Raw genomic sequence first — 23,493 nt, 5'->3', positions numbered from 1 at the left:
CTGCAACTAAAGCAATAAGGAGAGGGTCTTTGGGAAGCCTGTGATAAGAGCATTTGACCTAACCATGGAGATCTACTGGCTTGGCTGAAGAAATGATGGGAGCTCTGATAGTTCAGCAGATGTTGACTAGGTGAAAAGGCGCTGGAAGGGTCTTCTAGGCAGAGGGAACAGCATGTACAAAGACCCAGTGGAGAAGACCCAAGGTTACAATGATGAGAGACTGAAAGTTGTGTGATACTGCCACCTTGTGGTCACATCTTTTTCCTTGCTCAGCGCGGAAATCTTGAACTCATAACTACAGGGCTGCACTAGAAAAATGGTCAATGTGGCTGAAACTGAGAGTGTAAGAATGAGAGAAATGTAGGAAGGTAGGGTTGTAGCGTCAGTCAGCTGGCCTTTGTATGCTATAATAATGCCTTGCTGGGCATTTGTTATTAGGAGGGGAATCTGACAACTATGGTCCTGGCCCTCATGGAGATTAGAGTCTAGGAAGGATTTTCTGGAAAAGCTTAGTTGACATTCTCTGTGTAGGCCCGCATCTCCTTTCACATGCATTAAATGTTTATTTTCCTTCGGAGGGGCGGGGCGGGATACAGCAATAAAACATTGTGAACACTGTTCTTAAGTAAGACCCATGGAAATCAGGGTGCCCTTTTCTTAAAAACGCAATGTGGGAGTCGTTTCTGTCGTTTGCCAATGATCTCCAAATGTCCCCCATTCGGGGCACTATTATATAAACGAGCCAAACGACCTGTGTGTTGGCCCCACTTGTGTACTTCACAGCAGGTTAACATCCGTTAGCTCAAAAGCCCAGGGGCGCCAAACTCCAATGTTTACACATCCAGTTATTTCCCTTTCTCTTCTTGTTCCCTTGCCCTCCTCCCCTTCTGGGTAGTGTCCCCCCCAACCTTTGCCTTTGGAAGGTTTCATTCTGCAAGGGACTTCCCCACTCGCAAACCTGAGAGCAAATAAAACTCGTTGTGTGCTACTGCCACCTAGTGGCCACAACTTTTTTCTTGATCCGTGTGGAAATCCCTGAACTCACAACATGCACGTAATAGGGGACTGCCCTTGCTAGTCTTAGTTGCCTATTCTGGCTGGACCATGAGCTGTCAACGGCAGTGACAAGTGTCCTTTTCAAGATGGAGCATTTAATTTTAAGAACTCCTTCCCCCCACCCGAAAATTTTAAGAACTCCCTCTTCCCACCGGAGCTCTCTCTTCTCCGTTGCCCAGTGACCAGCAATGTTTGAGACGGTGGCTGCTCCATCGGTCTGGGTGCCTGAGTGACAAGGACATGACCAGAACCCCTGCTAGCCGTCTCTACTACAGTCTCCCTGCCCTGCCTGGCTCCAGGCACCCAGCTCCCGCCCCCCAACCCGACCCCAGGAGCCCATCCATGCGTGTTCCCATCATTTTGTGCATCTCAGTCAACTTGGGTTTTACAACAAAATACCGCAGACTGGATGTTTCAACAAGCTTATTTCTCACTTCTGGCAGCTGGGACGTCTGAGATCAGGATGCCAGGATAGTTCTGGTGAGAGCCCTCTCCCTGGCTTGTATTCCACTGCCTTCTTACTGTATACTCACATGGCAAGGGGAGAGGGACAGAGATTTCTTTCATCTTTTCTTATAAAGCCCCGAATCCCATCGCGGTATTCGTCACAATCCAGCCTCCTGACCTCACCAAAACCTAATTACCTCCCAAAGGCCCCACTTCCTAATAGCATATGTTGGGGGTTAGGGCTTCAGTATGTGAATATGGTGGGTGTGGGGCAGACATTCAGCCCATAATTGCATCCTTCTGGAGATCTTGTATCCATTGCTTATTTCAGAGAAATATGGAAGGTTCACACCATTGTAAAGGGGTAGATCTGATATGGCTTCTTGGAAACCTTTCACATGGTCATGTAGTTGGAGGAGAGGGGCTGCTAAGAGGCCATCTCTCCCTCACCTTCTTGTCAACCCTGGGGGCCTGTTATGAGACAGGTCTCATTGCTTTTCAAGCTCTGATGACGTGTGAGGCTTTCTGCCCTGTTCCCCCCTGACTGAAGCTGCAGAATATAAAAATGCCTAGCTGCAGTCTAGATTTGACTCATGATATCTGAAAAGATATGTGGTCTTCCTTCTGGATTCCTGGCACAGAGCTCCTAAAACCCTTGGAATTTCCTGTGTGATAAGGGTGACAGAAGCATCTTTTGTCCTAACGAGGTCACCCTTGGTGGGACCCCAGGAAGCTTCAGGATGGGGGCTGATTGTCAGAAAGACCAAGATTTGATGAGAAGTTTGGGAATTTCAGCATCTGTCCCCCAACCTCAGGGGAAGGGAGAGAGGTGAGGGGTTGGAGACTGCCTTAATCACCAAGGGCCAATAATTTAGTTAACTATGCCTATGTAGTGGAGCCTCCATTAAAAACCCAACAGGAAAGAGAAAGATCTGAGTTATAAAACTAATTGAAAGAATCTGGTTGTAGTGTTGAGTTGAAATCATTTTCAAGAATATCAGTCTTGTTTTAGGTGCAACATGAAGAATCACATGAATATTCATAGGACTTACTGAATTGTACAACTTTCTGTTGAAATAAATCTACACAGACGTATTATTTGAAAAGGGTCTTATAAGAGTCTTAAGACTTCAAAAGTCATTGCAACATTCTTTGAAAATAACATTCAAAGAAACACCTGTGATTAAATGGGTTTTTATCTAGATAAGTTGTGGCCTTGTTGATTTTTCTGTATTTTTAAGTAGTAAGACAAGTAAGCCCATGCAGACAACAGAGCTTCAGAGGCACATGCACTTCTTCCAAAAAATGATGGAAAAATACTATAAACCTATGACTTGCTTGGGTTCTTATTTTAACAGAGACTGAGACACTTCACTGGGGATATGGAAGTTCTTCTGTGGGCAACTGGAGCTTAATACTGCTAGCACTTAATAATTCTGGAACTTAATACTGCTAGTACTTCATAATGCTGGAGCATAATACTGCTAGTATTTAATATTGCAAGAGTTTAACACTGCTGAAGCTTAATACTGCTAGTACTTAATACTGTAGGAGCTTAACACTGCCGAAGCTTAATACTGCTAGTACTTAATACTGTAGGAGCTTAACACTGCCGAAGCTTAATACTACTAGTACTTCATACTGCAGCAGCTTAATATTGCTGGAGCTTAATACTGTTAGTACTTAATGCTGCTAGTACTTAATGCTGCTGGTACTTCATACTGCTGGAGCTTAATACTGCAGTAGCTTAATATTGCTGGAGCTTAATACTGTTAGTACTTAATACTGCTGGAGCTTGACACTGCCGGTACTTATTACTGTGGCACCTAATACAGATTAAATTTTAGAGGCCAGTAAGGAACACACTTCACAGTTATCACAGGTTAAGAGAGCTGAGGTATTCATACACCACCTCCTGGCATACGTCGCTTGATGGCTGCTTCCAGATAATGGAGTCTTCAGCACTTGCACAGATGGAAAAGGCAGGCTTTTTAGCCGCCCTTCTGGTAGGCACACATCCATTTGTTTTCTAGTTTCTGTAATTTTGTCAACATTTATTTTCCTATATTAGCTCCTCTCTCTCGCTTTTTTCCTTCTAAGTTTGTATCCTCTTTGTAAATTCTTTTACTGCCTTTTCATGAGGTTTTGGGAGAAAAGTGTGTATTCCCTCTGCATGTTTACATGAAAGTCCTTACGTATATTTGCCCTTAAATTAATCAGTTCTAAACTCTAAGCTTTAGACGAGCTCATTCTTCTTTAAACTTAGTTTTTCTCATCCCATAGCACCTCACTTAAAATTCCTAAAGGTTAAATTTAAAAAATGTATTGAATAGAGATGGTAAAGGGATTAGAAAGTACAAATTAGTAGCCACAATAGTGCCACAGGGATATGAAAGACAGTTTGGGGAATATAATCAATAATATTGTAAAGATTTTGTAGGGTATCAGATGGGTACATGTCTTATTAGGGAGACCACTTCATGGACGGTGTAGATGCCTGACCATTGCGCTGTACACCTGAGGCTGAAGCTGAATAATATTGAATGTCAACTATAATTAAATGTAGGAAGGTAAGACGTTAAGTTTGCGAACTTTCCACCGTGCACTTAACATGGTGGAAAGTTTGCGAACTTAATTGTCTAACCTTTTGTGTATCTATAGTCCCGGGATGTGAAGTACAGCATAGGTAATAGAGTCAATGGAAATGTAGCAGCTATATATGATGTCAGAGGAGTAATAGATTTGGGGAGGGAGGTTATCACTTTGTGAGGAGTGTAAATGTCTATTGCATTGTTTTGTATACCTGAAACTAATAAAAAATATTTAAAGTGATAAAATTAACTGATATCAAATTCAGTAAATTGAGAAAAAACATATAAGCAAAGGAAAAAATATTTATGGGCCACAAGTCCACTATTCAGAGAATAATACTTTACAAATACTGGATTACAACCTTCTAGATTTTTCCACAAGCATGTCAGCTCTCATCTATCATCAGGATTCACCATCTATGTTGTCTCTACATTCCCGTAAAATCTCAACCAGATGGGGGACACTGCTCCTCCAGGTTCTCCTGAAGAACCCATTCCAGCCAAGTCTTAAAGATTTCATAGCCGATATTGAGGGAACAGTTTACGTTGTGTCCCCCACATCAGACAACTGACAGCTCCACCACAGACATTTCTTTTTCAGATTTCCTTTCCTGCCACGTTGCCCACAAGGATTCTTTTTCCTTCCCTTTTCTTTACAGGCTGTTGTCTCAGTCTCCCAGATGCTCCCTCCTTCCCTGATGCCCTACAACTTGTCATCTCTGTTATCAGCTCAGTCCCATCTCTGGCCCTCCAACGTTCCCGGGGGACATAACCCAGAAATTGTAGACATCACTTCCACTCACGTCCTGTTGACTAGAAAGGTCAACAGTTCTCTGTGAGAGAGAAACATAGTTGTTATTCTGATCACCATGGGTCCAGTTGTATTCTGTCACCATGTAGAAGGGGACAATGGTTATGAAATTCGACTAGCAATTTCTCACATACTTTGCATATTTATGAATATGCCTCAGAATTGGCTGTTGAAGGACTGTGCAATCAAAAGACTCTGTCAGTTTTTTGGCAATGGGACTATATCAAATATGTAAATAGAAAAAAGAATCATGAAAAACTTAAAAGATTTATGAAAAAATTAAAGATGAACATTTATGAAAATGTAAAGATTATATGCAATTGTCAAATTGCAGAAAATAGAAAAGAACATAAAGTATAAATTGGCACAAAATTTCTAGGAGAGCAATTTATCAATACATTCCAAGTCCTTTTTATCACATCATTTAACATAACAATTAAATATATAGAAACGTTTTGCAAATTTTAGCTATGGTCATTATGGCACAGTTTAGAATACTTAAAAAATAAATAACCTGTCTAAAAATAATGGATTTATTTAGTTACAATAAAGTAATTGTGTGATAGCAAAAAAAAAAAAAGACTGTGAGTTAAGCCTGTTCAAAGTGATTTGAGAGGGTGTTGCAATAAATAGTCGTCATTTCCCTCTTGGGACTGAGAAACAAAAACTGTGAGTATGTAAGAGTGGAGGATTTAAAACAGAGCAAAGCTGTTACTGCACATCTGGGAGTCAAGAGAACATTTTGGCTTACCACAAACAGCCAAACTGCAAGAAGACCCTTGGAAGAGGCTTGGGAGGACCACCATGATCCCCCCATTCCTGGCCCTGTTCTGTGTGGGTAAGTCTTGGGGGAGGAAAGGAAAGGGCCATTGAAGGTGGTGGTTAGTTGGGGTGTGAAGGCAGCTGGAGTTGGTGTGACGTGGGTAGATAATGGGGTCGGATAGATAAGCAGAGAATAGAAACTTCCACTTCTTGAATACATATTACCTACAAGGAATGTGTTGGGTGCTTTGCACATATTTTCCTGTATCTGTTTTCCAAATTCAGTCATTCCTGAACAATGACATTTTGCCATATGTATGTGATATCTGTATTCTTTCTTACGTGATATTCTTCTTCAAATTGCCTCAGGATTTTATATGTATCATTTTTATACTCAAGTCTATTTTCAAAGATTTGTAAAACACTTCTATCAATGGAAAATCAGTATCCCTCATCAAAAAAGAACACAGTCGTCAGTGCATAGTCACAGGAGAAATAATACGATTAAGTTCTTTTCTTTTCTCCTCCCTCCTTTCTTCCGCCTCCCCCTTCCTCTTCACACTCTGGTACAAGCCATTGTTTCTCAGTCTAGTTGTGTAGGACACAGCTCCCTGGCCCATGCTGGTGTTATGAGCCTTGCACTCCCCCTGGCTGAGGCAGTCGGTCGGCGGCTCACAGCAGCTCACGGGAGCTCTTACCGGTTGCCGGCCGCTCGCGCTGGCCACCGGCCACTCATGGCAGCACATGGTAGCCCATGGCAGCACACCGCAGCTCACGCCAATCTCGGGCTGCTCACAGCAGCCCAGGTCCACGGAGAGCCCCTGTTCACAATCTTAGCTGTAGAGGGCGCAGCTCACTGGCCCATGTGGGAATCAAACTGGTGGCCTTCGGCATCAGGAGCACAGCGCTCCAACCACCTGAGCCACCGGGCCGGCCCACAATTAAGTTCTAACAGCTATTGCTGCCTGACTGTAAACACTGAGCCACATTTTCCTCTAGTCTTGTTTCTAAGAGATGCATGATTGAATGCAAGAAATAGATTGGAGACTATATGCAGCTGTGCTAGTCTTCTATGTGACCAAGATAGAGCCATAACTGAGAAGACAATGGCTTCCTCACAGAGTCAATATTACTTAATCTCATGTCTTTGTACAACCTAAAGTCATGTTACGTCTCGTACAAAAAATTCTGCAAAATAATCTGCATCCCCATATTGCCTGAGAGGAATCTGAGATTGATAGTTGACGTGACCCAGAAAGCCACTAAGTGGAGAAGCTGAATTCAAATTCTGGTCAGCGCAGTTCCAAAGACCATAATCTACTGAGCCATACTAGGAAGTTAAAAAGGTCATAATCTGGGGGGATTTGGGGTGGAAATGTTTGGAAACCTTGGTAAGGTAAGTGAACAGTGAATCCAGTGATCTTCATAGGTGTTGGCAATCTTTTTACATAAAGGTAGTCAGATAGTCTCTGTTGCAATTATTAATCACCTGCTAGAATGGCATCATCAAGAAAACGAGGTAACAGGGGCGGCCGGATGGCTCAGTCGGTTAGAGCACGAGCTCTCAACAACAGGGTTGCCAGTTCAATTCCCGCATGGGATGGTGGGCTGCGCCCCCTGCAACTAAAGATTGAAAACGGCAACTGGACTTGGAGCTGAGCTGCGCCCTCCACAACTAGATTGAAGGACGACTACTTGGAGCTGATGGGCCCTGGAGAAACACACTGTCCCCCAATATTCCCCAGAAAAATTTATTAAAAAAAGAAAACAAGATAATAAGTTTTAGAGACTGTAGAAAAAAGGGAACTGCTGGTGGGAATGTAAATGGATGCAGCCACCATAGAAAACAGTATGGAGGCACCTCAAAAACTTAAAAATAGAACTACCATGTGACCCAGCAACTTCACTTGCAGGTGTGTATCTGAAGGATATGAAAACACTATCTCGAAGAGATATTGTCGTTCAGGGAGTCACGCGGGGCCTCTGGTCCCGCTCCCCACACAAGAACGCAGGTATGGTGAGGCCAAAGAAGAACACCCACGGAGCCACAGGTAGGGGAGTCATACCACTATAGTCTCGCTGGTGGCCGGGGTGGAGACACAGGAAGCAGGAGCCACACCATCCACAACCCTCACTGCGCCGCTTGCAGGCTCAGCCACCATCTTCTTGCTAGCCCCCATTTGCTGCTAGCGTAGCCACGGCAGTTATATTAGTGGCCAATGGCTCACTGGTTACAGCTGATGGCCAACTAGCCACAACTGATGGCCATCCAGTCACAATTGATGGCCACTTACTACCTGAGCCAGCACCTTTCCCCGTGAGGCCGAGAGCCTGGAAACTGCACTCCTGGCTCTGTCCCCACAGATATCTACACCCTTAAGTTCACTGCAGCATTATTCACTAGAAGCAAGACATGGAAGCAACCTAAGTGTCCACTGATGGACGAATGGATGAAGAAGACATGGTAAATGGATACAATATTATTATTCAGCTAAGAGAAAGATGGAAATCCTGCCATTTGCGACAATGTGGATGGACCTTGAGGGCATTATGCTGAGTGAAATAAGTCAGACAGAGAAAGACCAATATTGTATGTTCTCACTTACATGTGGAATCTAAAAACGTTGAACTCATGGAGACAGAGAACAAAATGGTGGTTACCAGAGGCTAGAGTGTGTAAGGGCGGTGGGGGGAATGCGAGATGCTGGTCAAAGGCACAAACTTCCAGCTATAAGATGAATATGTCCTGAGGTTCTAATGTACAGCACGGTGACCAGCGTTAACTATACAGTATTATGTTCTTGCAAATTGCTAAATAAAAAGTCCTCAGATAGTGCCCAATGTCCCCTGTGGGGTGAAGTTGTCCCCAGTAGAGAACCACTGTCATAAGATATTCAAACTAGATCACCTACATGGATGTCTGGAAAACACATTTCTTGGGTCACCGTCATCTAGACCTACAAGGCTACGAGATGGGAAAGGTGGGGAACATATGTCTCATCTTTCAAGTCATGTCAATGTTGAGTTTTTGAGATTTACTTTGGAGCACCAAGCTGATTACTTATGGCCAATTGTAATGTCAGAGGTGCACTTAGGTCACTCTATGAGAGCAGAAAGAGATATCTCAGAGCAATATACAGCATAGGGAATACAGTCAATAATATAACGTGGTACGCTGTCCAATGGTTGCTGGGCTTATCATGGTGATCATTTCTTTAGGTATGTAAATGTTGAATAATTCTGGTGTACACATGAAACATAATATTGTATGTTAATTATATTTTAATAAAACATTTGTTATAAAGTTGGTAACTACAATATTGCCACATGGATATGAAAGACAGTTTGGGGAATTAATAATGTTGTAAAGATTTTGTAGGGTGTCAGATGGGCACATGTCTTATTAGGGAGACCACTTCATGGATGGTGTAGATGCCTGACCACTGCTGTGTACACCTGAAGCTGAAGCTGAAGAATATTGAATGTCAACTATAATTTTATATGTGTGTGTATGTGTGTGTGTGTGTGTGTGTGTGTGTATAGTCACGGGATATGGACTTCAGCATAGGGAATAGAGTCAATGGAATTGTAATAGAGATATATGATGTCAGCAGGGCAATAGATTGGGGGAGGGGTTATCACTTTGTGAGGGGTGAAATGTCTGTTACATTGTTTTGTGCACCTGAAACTAACTTTAAAAAACTTGTTAAAGAAAAATATATCTCAGGGCAAAGGAAGGACTACGTTTTTAGCAGCTTGATGCCTCTTATCATAGGGTTGGGACCTCCCTACCTCTTTCCCCACTATCAGTTGCTGTGATGGTTATGGTGTTGTGCTGAGAGGGGAATTCAGGAAATCATTGTTATTTCTGGAACTTCAGAAATCTTTGCAAATGACTCTCTTTACATAAGGCTTCGATTCAGTCAGTCAACACATATTTATTGAGCACTGTTCTAAGCACTGACGATGCACTCTCTGCCCTCAAGGGCTTAAATTCTAGTATCTCCAGATATCTTATGACTTTCCCAAGACCATTAGGAATAACAGGGGTCATTAAAATTTAAGTGTTTTTTTCCCCAGCCAGATGGTTTTTGTCCCCATTGGTGTCTCTCACACTCTAGAAGCCATGGCACCCAGGGAAGGCATGGGTCCTATGCCATCTACAATGTTGACACACTCAGGGGACACCCAGGCGACATGCTTAGGGTGATAGAGACCATCAGGAGTCAAGTCTAGTGTCTCTTGTCTTCTCCTCCACCATGAAATCTAGGATATGATAAAAGAATAAGGTGGATGATGGGGAGAAATGGTTAGGTTCAGGGCAAAATGGCAGGGCCATCCAACATCCTGGGGGCAAGGTGAGGGGAGAGGAATCTGGGATGGGGACATGGGACAATGTGAGAAATGGTAGAGAGACTGTGTGGTAGGCTCCCCAAGGATGTCCACATCCTGATTCCCGGAAGCTGTGAATACGTTCCTTCACATGAGATAATGGATAGAACTAAAGTTGCTAATCAGTGGACCTTAAAGAGATGATCCTGAATTAGCTGGTGGGTCCCAATGCAATCACAAGGGTCCTTAAAGCAGTAAACAGAGGAAGAAGAGTATTGCTGGTTTTAAAGATAGAGGAAGAGGCCACAAGCCAAGGGATGCCGGAACCTCGAGAAGCTGAAAAAGGAAGGGGGTTGGATTCTCCCCTAGACTCTTCAGAAACGACCAGCCCTGTTTACACCTTGATTTTAGCCAGTGAAACTCATAGTGTTGGAGTCCTCTCACCTACAGAATTGCACGGTAATACATTTGTGTTGTTATAAGCCACAAAGTATGTGGTGATTTGTTACAGCAGCCCTAGGAAACTAACATAAGCTACAAAAACACGTTGATGCCAATTGTGTTCTCTGGGAAAAGCTGGGACTGCTTGTGAATATGATGATGAGGGGTCTGTCCTCAGAAGAGCCCCTGGGATGGTTCCACAGGGATCAAAAGAGGGTGAAAGCGTGGGCTCCAGGCAGGAGCTCATGTCTCACAGACAATTCTTCTTCAGGGCTCTGTATTGGCCAAGGAGACATAAGAAATGGTGAGTGTTTCTTCAGTTAAACCCTCCTCCATCCTCCACCCCCAAAGGCCCCATTTCCCCCTTTCCCTTCTTTAAATGGGCTTCCCAGAGCAGTGAGTGAACCAAATCCAGCCCTGGACTCCACTTCCTTCCAGAGTCACTTCCCAGGCCCTCCATCAGTGCCTGGCCCAGCTCGGTGGTTCCTGCCAATAGCCAAGTGGCTCTGCGATGCTCAGCTCCTACCAAGGATGGAAACTTTGTTCTCAGAAAGAACGGACGTCCTGTGAGGTCCCTGCCATCTCCTGACTCCCCAGGGGGCCTGGCTGCGTTTCACCTCGCTGATCTGAAAACCAGTAATGCTGGAGAGTACGCCTGTGAATATTACCGAAGAGGGAGCCCCCATATACGGTCACCGCCCAGTGATGTCCTTTTACTAGTAGTGACAGGTGGGGGCAGGGTGCTCAGAATGACTTACGGCCTTCCTAGCACAGGGATGAGGGAGGATGAGGGGGCCCAGAGGGGTCTCATCTCCAGTGTGGCTGGGGAGGGGGAGATGGACAAAGAAAGGAACAGAGTTGATGAGCTTGGCTTCATCCAGGGGCTTGTAGGAGGGAAATCTTCCTGGAATCAGAGCACAAAGAGGGTGAGATCAGATGTCCGTCACTTCCCACACTCCCTGGGAACCCTGCCAGGAGAACAAGGCTGAAGGGGGACCCAAGGCTTCTCCCCACAACCTCACTGCCTTCCTTCTCTTACAGGAGACTTCCAGAAACCTTCCCTCCAAGCCCACAAAAGGGGTAAGGTGACCGCAGGGGAAAAGGTGACCCTGAAGTGCCAGGCGCCAGAGTATTTGACCGAGTCTATAACGTTTGCTCTACTGAAGAAAGGAACTTCAACACCCATACAGCTCCAGAGTCCAGCAGGAAAGGAGACAGACTTCTTCGTTCACAATGTGACAGTCGGTGACACTGGGAACTACAGCTGTGTGTACTTCCAGACAAGGGCTCCTTTCTGGGCCTCAGAGCCCAGTGATCACCTTGCGATCTGGGTGACAGGTAAGGTGTTTACCACTGGGAGGCCAATAGCTGGATTATCTGCCAGCTGACTTCTGCCACCTGAAGTGCATCAGATGGTGGTTCCTTCCCTACAAGACTACGGAGCTTGGAAAAACCACTTGGGAAAAAGGAAGTTAGGGCTGGGATCCTGTGGAAGAGTGGACAGGATGTTCTGCTGAGATAGTGAGTGTAGATGGTGGGAAATCACAGAAAAGGAGGCTAGCAGGGGCCCTCCGACCATAGATGAACAGCTGAGCTCTGAAGAGGAGAGGCTGGGAGGGGTTGCTATGCCTGACCCCACTAGGAAAATAAGATATAACCACAAAGTCACTGCATATCTCCTGGGTGGGGCACCATTCATTTGGACTAAAGTGTGAATGACACATCCTGGAGTTACTAGAAGGTTCCAGCAAAAAAGCAGAGGAAGAGGGAGAAAAACGAAAGGCGCAGGGAATACCAGACTCAGACTTCCAGAAAGATCTGCATTTCATTTTCATTCTCTAACATTCATGTCTTTCAGCTCAACCTAGTGGAGGGTGCTTTTCGTTTTTGTTTTTTCCTGCCTAGACGTTTTTTTAAGGGACATATTTTTTAAATTGTGGTAAAAATGCATAACATAAAATTTACCATTTTAACCACGTATACGTGCACGGTTCAGTGGTGTTGAATACATTCACATTGTTGTGCAGCCATAACCACCATTCATCCTCAGAACTCCCGTTTCCCCCAAAATAAGACCTAGCCGGACCATCAGCTCTAATGTGTCTTTTGGAGCAAAAATTAATATGTCCTGGTATTATATTACATTATATCATATTATATTATAAAGATCCAGTATTATGTTATGTTATATCATATCATATCATATCATATCATATCATATCATATCATATCATATTATATTATAGACCTGGTCTTATATTAAAATAAAACTGGGTCTTATATTAATTTTTGTTCCAAAATATGCCTTAGAGCCGATGGTCTGGCTAGGTCTTATTTTCGGGGAAACACAGTCTCTTCATCCTACAAAACTAAAACTGTCCCCATTAAACAACTGCTACTCTCCCCTCCCCCAGCCCCTGGAACTCATCCTTCTACTTTCCGTCTTTATGAATATGATGACCCTAGGCACACGATATAAGTGGAATCACACAACATTTGTCTTTTTGTCACTGGCTTATTTCACGTGACATAACGTTTTCAAGGTTCATCCATGCTGTACCATATGGCAGAATTCCCTTCCTTTTTAAGGTTGAGTAATATTCCCTTGTATGGTTGGACCACATTTTGTTCATCAAAACTTGGGTTGCTTCAACCTGTGAATAACGCTGCTATGAACATGGGTGTGCAAATATTCTTTGAGACCTGCTTTTAATCCTTTTGGATAAATACCCAGAAGTGGGGTTGCTGGATCACAAGGTAGTTCTAGTTTTAATTTTTTGAGGAACCCCACACCATTTTCCGTAGGGCCATACCAATTTACAATCCCACCAACAGTGCACGAGCGTTCTGTTTTGATTTTTTATGAAATTTTACTGGGTTCCGTTTGTTTTTAAAAGGGACGTGTTTTTACCCTCTGGACTAGGGCTAGTTTTGAGAACTGAGTTTGCTCAGGGCAAGGAGAGGAAGAGGCCAGTAGGAATGAGACATCATTCCAGGTGGGGGCTGAACTTCCCAATATTGATATGAGAACCAACTATAACTCCACGGGGTCATATAAAAATGCCAGAATTTCCCAAAATCACACAGGGCAGGGATTTGGGGCTCCTGGGAAACCCCATGATCTTTAGGGCAGTAGAGGGTATGAGCACAGGTTCTGAAGTCAGATGGACCTGAGTTAAAACTATAGCTCTGGAATTTTCTATCTATGAGGTATTGAGCAAGTCATTTCTTTGTATGCCTCTTTCTCACCTGTAAAGGGTGGGACAGCAATGCATACATATGGCCCATGCAACTTCTGTGAGAACTAAACATAAGTAACTGATTTTAACTAATAGTTTTGGTGATAATGTCTGTATTAGTTATGGCACTTGATTGCAAGTGACAAAATCTACCTGGAAGAAGCCTAGAAAAAGTGGAGGAGTACATTAGTCCACAGAGTTAAAGGGGACAATTCAGAGTGTCCCAACCTGGTACTATTGACATATTGAGCTGGATAATTCTTTTTATGTGTGGGAGCGGGGAGGAAAATTCATCCTGTTCATCAAAGGGGGTTTAGCAGCATCCCTGACCTCTACCTTTCCCCTTTCCTCTTTCCAGACAACTGGAAATGTCTCTAGACATTGCCACATGTCCCCTGGGAGGCCACATCATGCCTGGTTGGAAACCACAGGATAACAGACTAGTAGAGTGTGGGAAGGGCATGGATGCGACTGCGTGTCAGGAACTAGAACCAGGGACTGGAATTCTGCCCGATTCTTTTCCTCTCTGATAGTTGTGTTTTTATTCTTGTGTTCGTCTCATTCTCTGTTAGTCTGGACAGACTTCTTCTGTTGGGCAGAGAGTATGGCTTTCAAGAGGTGAGTTTTGTAGCTTGTAACTTCTACCTCTGGAGAAGGGACTGGCCCTGTGTCCCAGACCCAGTTCAAAACAAACAAATAAGAAAACCTGCGGAGGAGGGACTGTGAATGGCCCTGGTCTCTTCAGCCTCTGGCTCAATTGTGGGGACACTCCCTGAAGGGTGAGGCGACAAAACCCTTGCTCCATCCAGAGTGACAGGAATGCAGAGGGGGAAATGAGTAGTTCCTAAGGGAAAGAGGGGTGCTCTTCTATGATGCTATGTTCTGAATGTCTCTGTACCCCAAAATTCATATGTTCAAATCCTAATGCCTAATGGAAGGTATTTGGAAGTGGGGCCTCTGGGAAGTGAGTAGATCATGAGGGTGGAGCCCCCAGGAAAGAAATTAGTGCCCTTATAGAAAAGACCCCAGAGAGCGTCCTGTCTCCTTCTTCCCTGTGAGGATAGACAGAGAAGTCTACAGATGGGCCCTCATCTGACCACGCTGGCACTCTGGTCTCTGACTTCCAACTTCCAGAACTGGGAGGAAAGAATGTCTTGTTTATAAGCCCTCCAGCCTGTGGTATTTGGTTATTTGGTTACTACAGAATTATAGACCCATAGCCACAGGAGGAAAACTTAAGTCACTAATGCTGGTTTGTAGGCCCTTGGCAAGAAGGAGAATCTTTCTCTGTACGCCACACTGGGTCCCAGGAGTGAGGCAGTGAATTCGTGTTGTTAAGGACTCCTTTCCTGCATCTATGGCCCATTTACTCCATTCTGTCTTTTAGGTCACTGTGAAGTATATTCAATGTCCTCCTCTGGGATAGATAATTGGGAAGAAAGAGAAGACCATTCAAACAACCAGAGCCATCTAAATAGGGACCAGGTACCCATCATTTGGGTACACAGCCCTGTGATCTGGAAGGCTGTGCAGGGAGTCTCATTTTGTGAATAATTATAACTGTTTGGACTTTGGTTGGGCCCAGTAACTAATAACCCTTTCTCCACAGACTACTTAGCCTGTTTCCCTCAGTTTTCTCATCTGTTAAATGGGGTTGATAGTACTACCTACACAATGGACTCATGTGAGATTCACCTAAGTCCTTTCCAAAGCATGTAAGATATATAGCAAATGCCATATAAATATTTGCTATTATTATCATTACGACCACCCAAAACTTCACCTCTGAGTTCCCAATCAGCTTTATCAAGAACTGCATTCCCAAGACTTTCCAGGAAATAGTAGACTAAAGAACATGTGTATGCCCTTCATGGTAACGGTAAATATTCTTATCATAACAATTAATCTTGAATATTGGTGGAAAATTATGACATTTAAAGTCTTCTAGGTTCTAGGAAGGCCAGGGGTGTGTGTCTGTCTCTTCAACTCAGTTCAATCGTACATGACAAGATCAAGCACAGATGACATGGTCTTTTCAACACACAGGCAAAGTGGGAAGAAGAAAGACATAGAACGTTGTCTTTGTTCTCCATGGAAGGAGGAACTTTTAAATAGTTTTGGGTTATTCAACAACTGATGCTTAATTGTCCCCCCCACTCTTCTATTTATTCTTGGCATATGAGAAACCTTCTGCATTTCTGACTTGATGGTCATAATTATTGCTGCATTTGACACGAATATGCTGATATAATAGGTGACCTGGAATGATCCAGGCAGCTGCTGTCAAACTCAGTCTAAACCTTCCCTGTCTTCCTCTGCAGCCGCTGCCCACATCCTGGCAACTGTTGCCAAGGGCCACAGGCTGCAGAAGAGAGGATAGTGTCACTGGGGTAGATGACTAGATGCAGGTGCGCTGATATGCACAATTACCAAAAACAGGCCAAGAGTTCCCCTTTGGGTTTCACCAGAACCTTTTACAAACCCCTTAGTTTTGCACAGCTGCTGTAAAACCAGAATTCTGAACATGTTGCTATACCAGTGTTTTGAACTTGAGGAGACATGAGGGTCATCTGATTGACCAAGGCAGGAGTCAGGAGGCAGAGCAAAGCGGGTGGCGGTAATCCTGACAGAAGAAAAGAGGAGTAACTGACCTTAGCTTGGGCGGCCATTTTGCCACTCGGAGACATATGTCTGGAGACATTCTTGGTGGTCACAAGTGGTGATGGGGGATGCTCCTCGCATCTAGGAGGTATAGACCAGAGATGCTGCAAAACATCTTATGATGCACAGGACACCTTCCCCACAAAGAATTATCCAGCCCCAAATGTCAACAGTGCAAAAGTTGAAAAATTCTGCTGTAGACCCAGGATCTGGTTTCCTGTCAGACACTAGAGTTCTTGGCAGGGACTTTGGGGATGGAGAACATACTCTCCTCCGATCCCTGGAGTCTCCAATTACTTAAAATACGTGCCCCAAACCAGTAGCTAGTGAGGAAATATTTCTCACCTAACTTGGCATCACCCATCTTCCTTTAAGGTCAGCTATGTATTTTCCCCCTTTATTTCACATTTGGATTTGTCTCCAGTTTTCCAGTCGGATTTTGGCAGAGCCAGGCCCCAGGACTCTGATGGTTTATGGGTTATTCATTATTTCTGAACTTTGAACAAGTTCTCTGTGGCCTCTGGTTCTGCAGAAAGTGGACTGCAGCTGGGGAGGGCTGAGTTGACTGGAAGAGGTTGCAATAAATAGCATCCCACTTCCTGACAGGTGGCTATGAGATGGAAGCTAAGCTTGGTAAGACAGAGGAGTGAAGAACTGGAGGCAATAGCACAGGGAGTTGAGGAAATCTGTGGTCGGAGGGCGTAGATTGTGAAGTTCCTGCAGCTGTTTCCTCCTTTGAAGTACAGAGCTCGGGGTGGGGGTGGGGGATCTTCGGATGTCTCAGGGCCCTCTTCTTCTGCTCTGGTCAATTCAGAGGCGGTGGTCCATGGGTGGGGGGCACCACAGTTGTGGTGAAACAATGAAGAGTGAGTGGTGTGGTGAGTGTCCCAACAGCAGGGCTAACAAAGCCTGTGGTCTCAACCACACTCCGCTACCCACAGTACCCACACTCCACTACTTGACCCTGTGCACATCAAGTAACCTCTTTGAGCTTTAGTTTGCTTATCTATAAAAAAAAAGACACACACTAAAAGAAAAACCCACCAAACAAAATCCACTCTTGCTGTAGCCTAACCTCTCTGTGCAATGGGATTACAAAACAGCTACATGGCTACAGGCAAGAGGAAAGGTTAGGTGCATGAGTAGGCACTCAATACATGTTAGTTTGGGTTATCACTACGTTGTCCCCAGAAGCCCTACAGAAAATGGGCAGGTGCTCCATTCACCCTGGGAACCACAGCCATATCTGATTTAAGAGCATTCTGTCTACCTGTCATCTGATTGACCAAGGCAGGAGTCAGGAGGCAGAGCAAAGCGGGTGGCGGTAATCCTGACAGAAGAAAAGAGGAGTAACTGACCTTAGCTTGGGCGGCCATTTTGCCCGGATTCTCCAGAGAAACATGACCAATAGGAGATATATACAGGTCTCCTGTTATAGATTCATATATACATATATAGAGATGGTCTTGATGATAATTACTGTAATATATAATATACACCCTATATACACATATAATATTATAATACAGACCATACCATATATGTAAGAATTTCCTTTCTTTGGAGAAATTTGAAAAAATACTATCTAATAGAACAGAGATAATAAAATAACAGATAGTCATGCATCACGACCTGGAATTGCCTTGTTCACATTTAGATATATTTGCTCCAAGTTCTTTTCTTTCCACAAATAGACATAAAAAGGGAGTCTGCTTTTCTTCCCCAAGTTATTCCCATTATCTCGCCTCCCCCAGTAGAAACTTGTACCCTAAACTTGGTGTCATCATTTGTGTGCATGTTTTTATACATTTACTATCTTTGTAAATAATATACAGAGTTTGAAATTGTACAGCAATGGTATACTACTGTGATTCTTGTTCTGTGACTTGATCTTTTTAAGCCAGAGATTCTCTTCTAGAAGAGACCGAGTCTTCCAACAGAGCAGGAACAACACTAGGTAAGAGAAGACAGCTGCCTGGGACAGGGTCATAAAACACAGGATGGGGCTTCCTCGTGACAGCAAGACATCCATTGCTGGGAACGTCCTCACGATGTTTGTCTGTATTTTGGTGACACCGGAAGACTGTGGTTCAATGCAATGTCTTCTGAGGTGGAGTCAGAGTCCAGGGCTCTGCTTACTCAGTAGCTGGGTGACTTTGGAAATCTTTTTTCCACTCTCTGACCCTCAGCTTATGTATCTATAAAATGGGCATCCTTCTAAGTCTCTTCCGGGATACGTGTAAGTAGGAGAGAGATGTAGTTCGTCTCCAGCACATTACAGGAACCCAATTAGTGGTAGACATGTAGGCAATAGAACAAGTCTTGGGAAACCAACTGGCCCTCTTACCTGCTCTCCTCTCCAGGGACCACTGAAATCATCCTCATCGCCATCTTCACCTTACTCTTCCTCCTCGCAGCCTTCCTCATCTACAGATACTCCTGCTGTGGTGAGTTCAGGAGAATAGTGGCTGCATCTTCTGGGGGAAGTGGGAGAAACACAATGAGGAAGGTAACACCATGAGGTTGATCCATCCTCTTCTCTTTCTTAACCCCCAGGGGCAGCTCCTGACAAGATGACTAAAAGGTAGACCACTCAGAGGATCCCATCAGCCAACACTTACCTCTTCCTCCATTGGCTCCAGAACTACTGATCCTTCTGTCTTGCCTCCACCTGTTCTGTGCCCCAGACCAGTTCCAATGATCATCCCAAGTCCCTCTTCTCACAACCACTCTGCTTCTCACTTGACGTCCTTTCCTTGCACTCTTTCCTCATGGAGCACACTGCTCCCAGCCACTTCTTCCTGCTTGGCTCTCAAGACCCTCCTGAGCATGGATAACCTGGAGACTCGAGGGTTGAACATCAAGCTGGGAGGAGGTGGAGAGACATGAGTTTCCATGTGAACCTTCTTTGCATCTCACCTCCACCTACTCAAAGGACCTTGATTTCTCTCCAGCTTCCCTGATCCCCCATGCTTCATTGTGTTTCTCTCTCAGCTCCCGCTCTTCTAAGAAACCTGCAGAAGTGGTGACAGGTAATCAATCCGGGGTAGAAAGTGGTGGTGGGGGGAATCCTTGTGTGCATGTGTTTGTGTGTAGGAGCATGTGATGGTGTGTGCACACATGGGCGGTCTGTGTGCATGAGTGCACGTGTAGGTGTGCAGGTGTGTACATATGCACATATGGTGTGTGTATGTGCTGTTTGCACACAGTGTGTGGTTTCCATGTTTGTGTGCATGTGAGTATAAGTGTATGTGAGTGTGCACGTGTGAGTATTGCATGCATATATGCACTGGTGTGTGCACACGTGTCAGTATGCATGTGCATGTGCATGTGTGCAAGTATGCATTTGTGTGCAAGCTCGTGTGCACATTGTGTGTGTGTGTGTGTGTGTCTGTGTGTGTGTATGTAAACCTGACCCCTGGAGCCTGGGGTGAAATGACAGCGGTAAGTTCTCCCTTCCAGATGCGTCTCCAGCTGTGAAGAGCTGCTCTCCTGCCCTGGTGAGTTTCCAGTTTGGCCCCCTCCCTCATTCTCTAGTTTTGTCAATGGTTTGGGCCTCTGCTTTCATCTGCCCCAACCCTTCCCCTACATTTCGGGAGAATCTGGTCTGAACCCGTCTATGCTTTCTTTGGTTGTGGGACCTTCATCCCATGATTCCTCCTTCCTGAAGATACTTCCTTCTGTAAATGGGGTGAACATCTCTTTCTTTATAGGATTAATTGAATGGCTTAATGAGCTCACAGCCATAAATATCAGTGGGGCTGAAGCTATGGCCTAAGGACTCAGTACCTTGAAGCTATTGTTATTATAACTACCTGTGGGCCCCCAGGCAAGTGCCATTCCCACCCTGATCCTCAGTTTCCTCATCTGAACAATGGGGATATTTCACCTCTTGGTGAGAACATGGTAAGGTCCCTCTGTAAAGCACCTACCACACTGTACACCATACAGCATCAGTCATCAGTACCAGTGTTAGTAGTAACTCTTATTTTTCCTCCTTAATAATTCAATTTTTTAAATTGTAGCATAATAAACATAAAACTCACCGTTTTAACATGTACGATCAGCACCATTTGGCACACTGCTAATGTTGTGTTGTGCAACAATCACTGTTATCTAGTTCCAGAACATTTCCATCACCCCAAAAGGAGCCCCTACATCTTTTCAGCAGTCCCTCCCCACTCTCTTCCCCCAGGCACTGGCAGTAACCAATCTGTTTTCCGTCCCAAAGGATTTACTGGATGTTTCCTGCCAACACTTTGGTGCTGTTTGTATGAATTATTGATTCTTACCAAATCGTCCCCAAATGTAATGGCCTAGAGCAACATTTATTATCTCACATGCTGGTAGGTCAGGATCTGGGTGTGGCTAGGTTGCGTCCTGTCACTCGAGGTCTCACTGGGCTGTGACTAAGGTGCGGCCAGGCTGCTGAGGGCTTGCCTAGGAGAGGATCTGCTTCCACACTCACTCAGGCGGCTGTCGGCAGGATTCAGTCCTTTGCTGGCTGTGTGCTGGAGACCACGCTGGCTACATGGCCTCCCCACACGGCAGCTCATAACACAGCAGCTGGCTTCATCGGTGTCATACAGGGTGGCAGGCAGGGGCTCCTGTCCTGCTCCACACATATGCACTCAGGATAGGGTGAGGCCAAAAACACCCACGGAGCCATAGATAGGGAAGTCATATCACTATAGTCTCACTGTCGGCTGGGTTGGAGACACAGGAAGCAGGAGTCACAATATCTACAACCCGCCGTCCTAACAGCAATCTGTGCTTGTCAGCCACCATCTTCTTGCTAGCCCCCATTTTCTGCTAGCGTAGCCACAGCAGTTATATTGGTGGCCAATGGCTCACTGGTTACAGCTGACGGCCAATTAGCCACAGCTGATGGCCATCCAATCACAGTTGATGGCCATTTACTACCTGAGCCAGCACCTTTCTATGTGAGGCTGAGAGCCTGCAAACTGCACTCCTGGCTCTGTCCCCACAATCGGTGTGAGCGAGTGAGGGGACAGCAGAGAAGTGGGCATCAGTCTTTCATGACCCTGTCTTGGTCATGACGGTCCACTTTTTCTTTCTGTTTTTGGGGGTTTTTTTTTTGGCTATATTCCTTGGATAGACGTAAGACACTAGGTCCAGCCAACTCTCAAGAGGGGAGGGGACCTCACAGAGACTTGAGGAGTAGGAGGCTCTGGGGAGGTCCACCTGGAAAGCTGTCCACCACACTGTTACTAGGACTGCTCAGTCCTCACTGTGACATCATCCTCCCTAGAACACTTTTTATTTTTTTTCCTGCATCATGAGGGTACTGTTAGGGCATCTGGAAATAGACTTCTTCATTTCAAAGTCATGACTGGTTTTGTGAATATCAGTCTTTCACTGTGGTGTGGGTAGTGAACACTTTTTTTTTTTTAAAGATTTTTATTGGGGAGGGGGAGCAGGACTTTATTGGAAAACAGTGTGTACTTCCAGGACTTTTTTCCAAGTCAAGTTGTTGTCCTTTCAGTCTTAGTTGTGGAGGGTGCCGTTCAGCTTCAAGTTGTTGTCCTTTCAGTCTTAGTTGTGGAGGGCGCAGCTCAGCTCCAGGTCCAGTTGCCGTTGCTAGTTGTAGGGGACACAGCCCATCATCCCTTGCGGGAGTTGAACCAGCAACCTTGTGGTTGAGAGCCCGTGCTTCAACCAACTAAGCCATCTGAGAGCTCAGCAGCAGCTCAGCTCAAGGTGCCATGTTCAATCTTAGTTGCAGGGGGCGCTGCCCACCATTCCTTGTGGGACTCGAGGAATTGAACTGGCAACCTTGTGGTTGAGAGCCCGCTGGCCCATGTGGGAATCGAACTGGCAGCCTTTGGAGTTAGGAGCATGGAGCTCTAACCACCAGAGCCACCGGCCCGGCCTGGTAGTGAATACTCCTGACAATGCTGGAGCCTTTGGGGGTTGGGGAGGGAGGGGACAACAGGGGGTTAAGGTGAACCCCAAGATATCGCTGCTTCAGTTCAAACATCACTCATCAAGAAGCTCTGTCAACTCTCCCTTAAAGACTTGATCCATTTCTCCCTTCTTCTCTTCAGGAGGAAAGAGCTCAGCTGTCAAGAGCTGAAGAACCTCATGGAGTGACGTATGCTGAGCTGAACACCAGAGCCCTGAGTGAGGGCCCTGCTAGCCAGGTGAAGCAGCCTCGGGAAAGCTGCGTGTACTCAGCCCTTAAGACGTAACCGGGAGGACTGCCGCCAGGAGGAACCTCTGACAAGGCAGTGGGCGACGGGGCCTCCCCCTTGGGGGATGAAGCAAATGAGGATTCCCTGACCTCAAATCTCCAATTTAGACTTGCTTCCTTCTAAAAATTTGTTTTAATGTGAGAAGCATTATTTACATAAAGTAATATGCAAATGAGATGACTCCCTGGATGGGGGCTTGGTCGTGCGGGGAAGACCACCTGTGTGATTGGAAGGTTGGGGATTAGAGCCAGGTGCTATCAACCTGATCTCTGGGGAAAAGAGGGAGGCTGGAAATGGACTCAGTCATATGGGCAATGAGTCAATGAACCACACCTGTGTAATGACATCCCAATGAAAACCCTGGACTCTGAGGCTGGGGGAGCTTCCTGGTTGGTGACACACCTTGATGTGTTTGGAGGGTGACACACACTGAGAATATAGGAAGCTGTGCTTTGGGGAGCATTCCAGACCTCACCCTATGTGTCTCTTCATTTAGCTGGTCCTGATTTATGTCCCTTATTATCACGTCCAGTGCAACACGGGCAGTGAGGGTGCGAGAAAGGGCGGCTTGGGTTAACTTTAAAGAAAGAAACAAACAGAGACTTAATGCAGTTTAAATCTCAGAAGGCCATGGGACTCACAGTCATGAAAGACTGGAGCCCGGAATGAAGCCGACTCGTGGTTTTTATTGATAAGCATACAAGGGGGTGTTACTGTTTTTGACACGATCTGTGAGACTCATTTATCACTTTTTAGAAACAACCCAAACCAGTTATGTGGATCTTTAAACAGCTTAAGCAGAAAGTCCTTGAGGTGAGGTATGTGACTCCCTTGAGGGACATACATCACATGTTGAAATTGTTTCACAGAGCTGAGCAGAGAAGGCTTAATCTTATTGCTCTAAAGACTCTTCTCACAATTAGGTGAGAGGGGAAAGC

The 23,493-nt window shown here is 45.1% G+C and overlaps 2 protein-coding genes across 3 annotated transcripts in view; one reads left to right on the top strand and one right to left on the bottom strand.

Moving 5' to 3' along the window:
* The window catches only part of NDUFA3 (NADH:ubiquinone oxidoreductase subunit A3), a 30,415-nt gene extending 11,274 nt beyond the window's left edge, over nt 1-19,141 (bottom strand). The window contains exons 1-3 of the mRNA XM_081030651.1: nt 18,962-19,141; nt 18,688-18,817; nt 16,331-16,421 (exon numbers count right to left, since the gene is read on the bottom strand). The gene's annotated coding sequence lies outside the window, so the exon portion shown is untranslated. The remainder of the gene's footprint in view (nt 1-16,330; nt 16,422-18,687; nt 18,818-18,961) is intronic.
* Nucleotides 5,504-22,822, top strand: LOC308489470 (T-cell-interacting, activating receptor on myeloid cells protein 1-like). Of its 2 annotated transcripts, XM_081030630.1 has the most exons (11): nt 5,504-5,743; nt 7,581-7,718; nt 10,712-10,744; nt 10,879-11,169; nt 11,482-11,778; nt 18,241-18,297; nt 18,704-18,787; nt 18,897-18,924; nt 19,335-19,372; nt 19,803-19,840; nt 22,409-22,822. In XM_081030630.1, exons 1-11 carry the CDS (start codon nt 5,710-5,712, stop codon nt 22,550-22,552), a joined length of 1,182 nt encoding a protein of 393 aa, XP_080886756.1. In that variant the 5' UTR covers nt 5,504-5,709; the 3' UTR covers nt 22,553-22,822. The 2 variants fall into 2 exon arrangements, with proteins under 2 accessions (XP_080886756.1, XP_080886757.1); XM_081030631.1 differs by lacking the exon at nt 7,581-7,718.
* The last annotated feature ends 671 nt before the right edge of the window (nt 22,823-23,493 follow it).

This window comes from Rhinolophus hipposideros (assembly GCF_964194185.1).
Source record: "Rhinolophus hipposideros genome assembly, chromosome: 21".
NCBI classification, from domain to species: domain Eukaryota; kingdom Metazoa; phylum Chordata; class Mammalia; order Chiroptera; family Rhinolophidae; genus Rhinolophus; species Rhinolophus hipposideros.
Note: the sequence above shows the minus strand (reverse complement) of the source record. Positions and strands in the feature narration are given on the sequence as shown.

What these genes read in the sequence shown, in the direction of transcription:
- LOC308489470 (XM_081030630.1), top strand. Translation starts at nt 5,710, where the DNA reads ATGATCCCCCCATTCCTGGCCCTGTTCTGTGTGG. An exon ending in CCTTGCGATCTGGGTGACAG is followed by an intron (nt 11,779 to 18,240) that starts GTAAGGTGTTTA and finishes GATCTTTTTAAG; the next exon opens with CCAGAGATTCTCTTCTAGAA. An exon ending in ACCTGCAGAAGTGGTGACAG is followed by an intron (nt 19,373 to 19,802) that starts GTAATCAATCCG and finishes TCTCCCTTCCAG; the next exon opens with ATGCGTCTCCAGCTGTGAAG.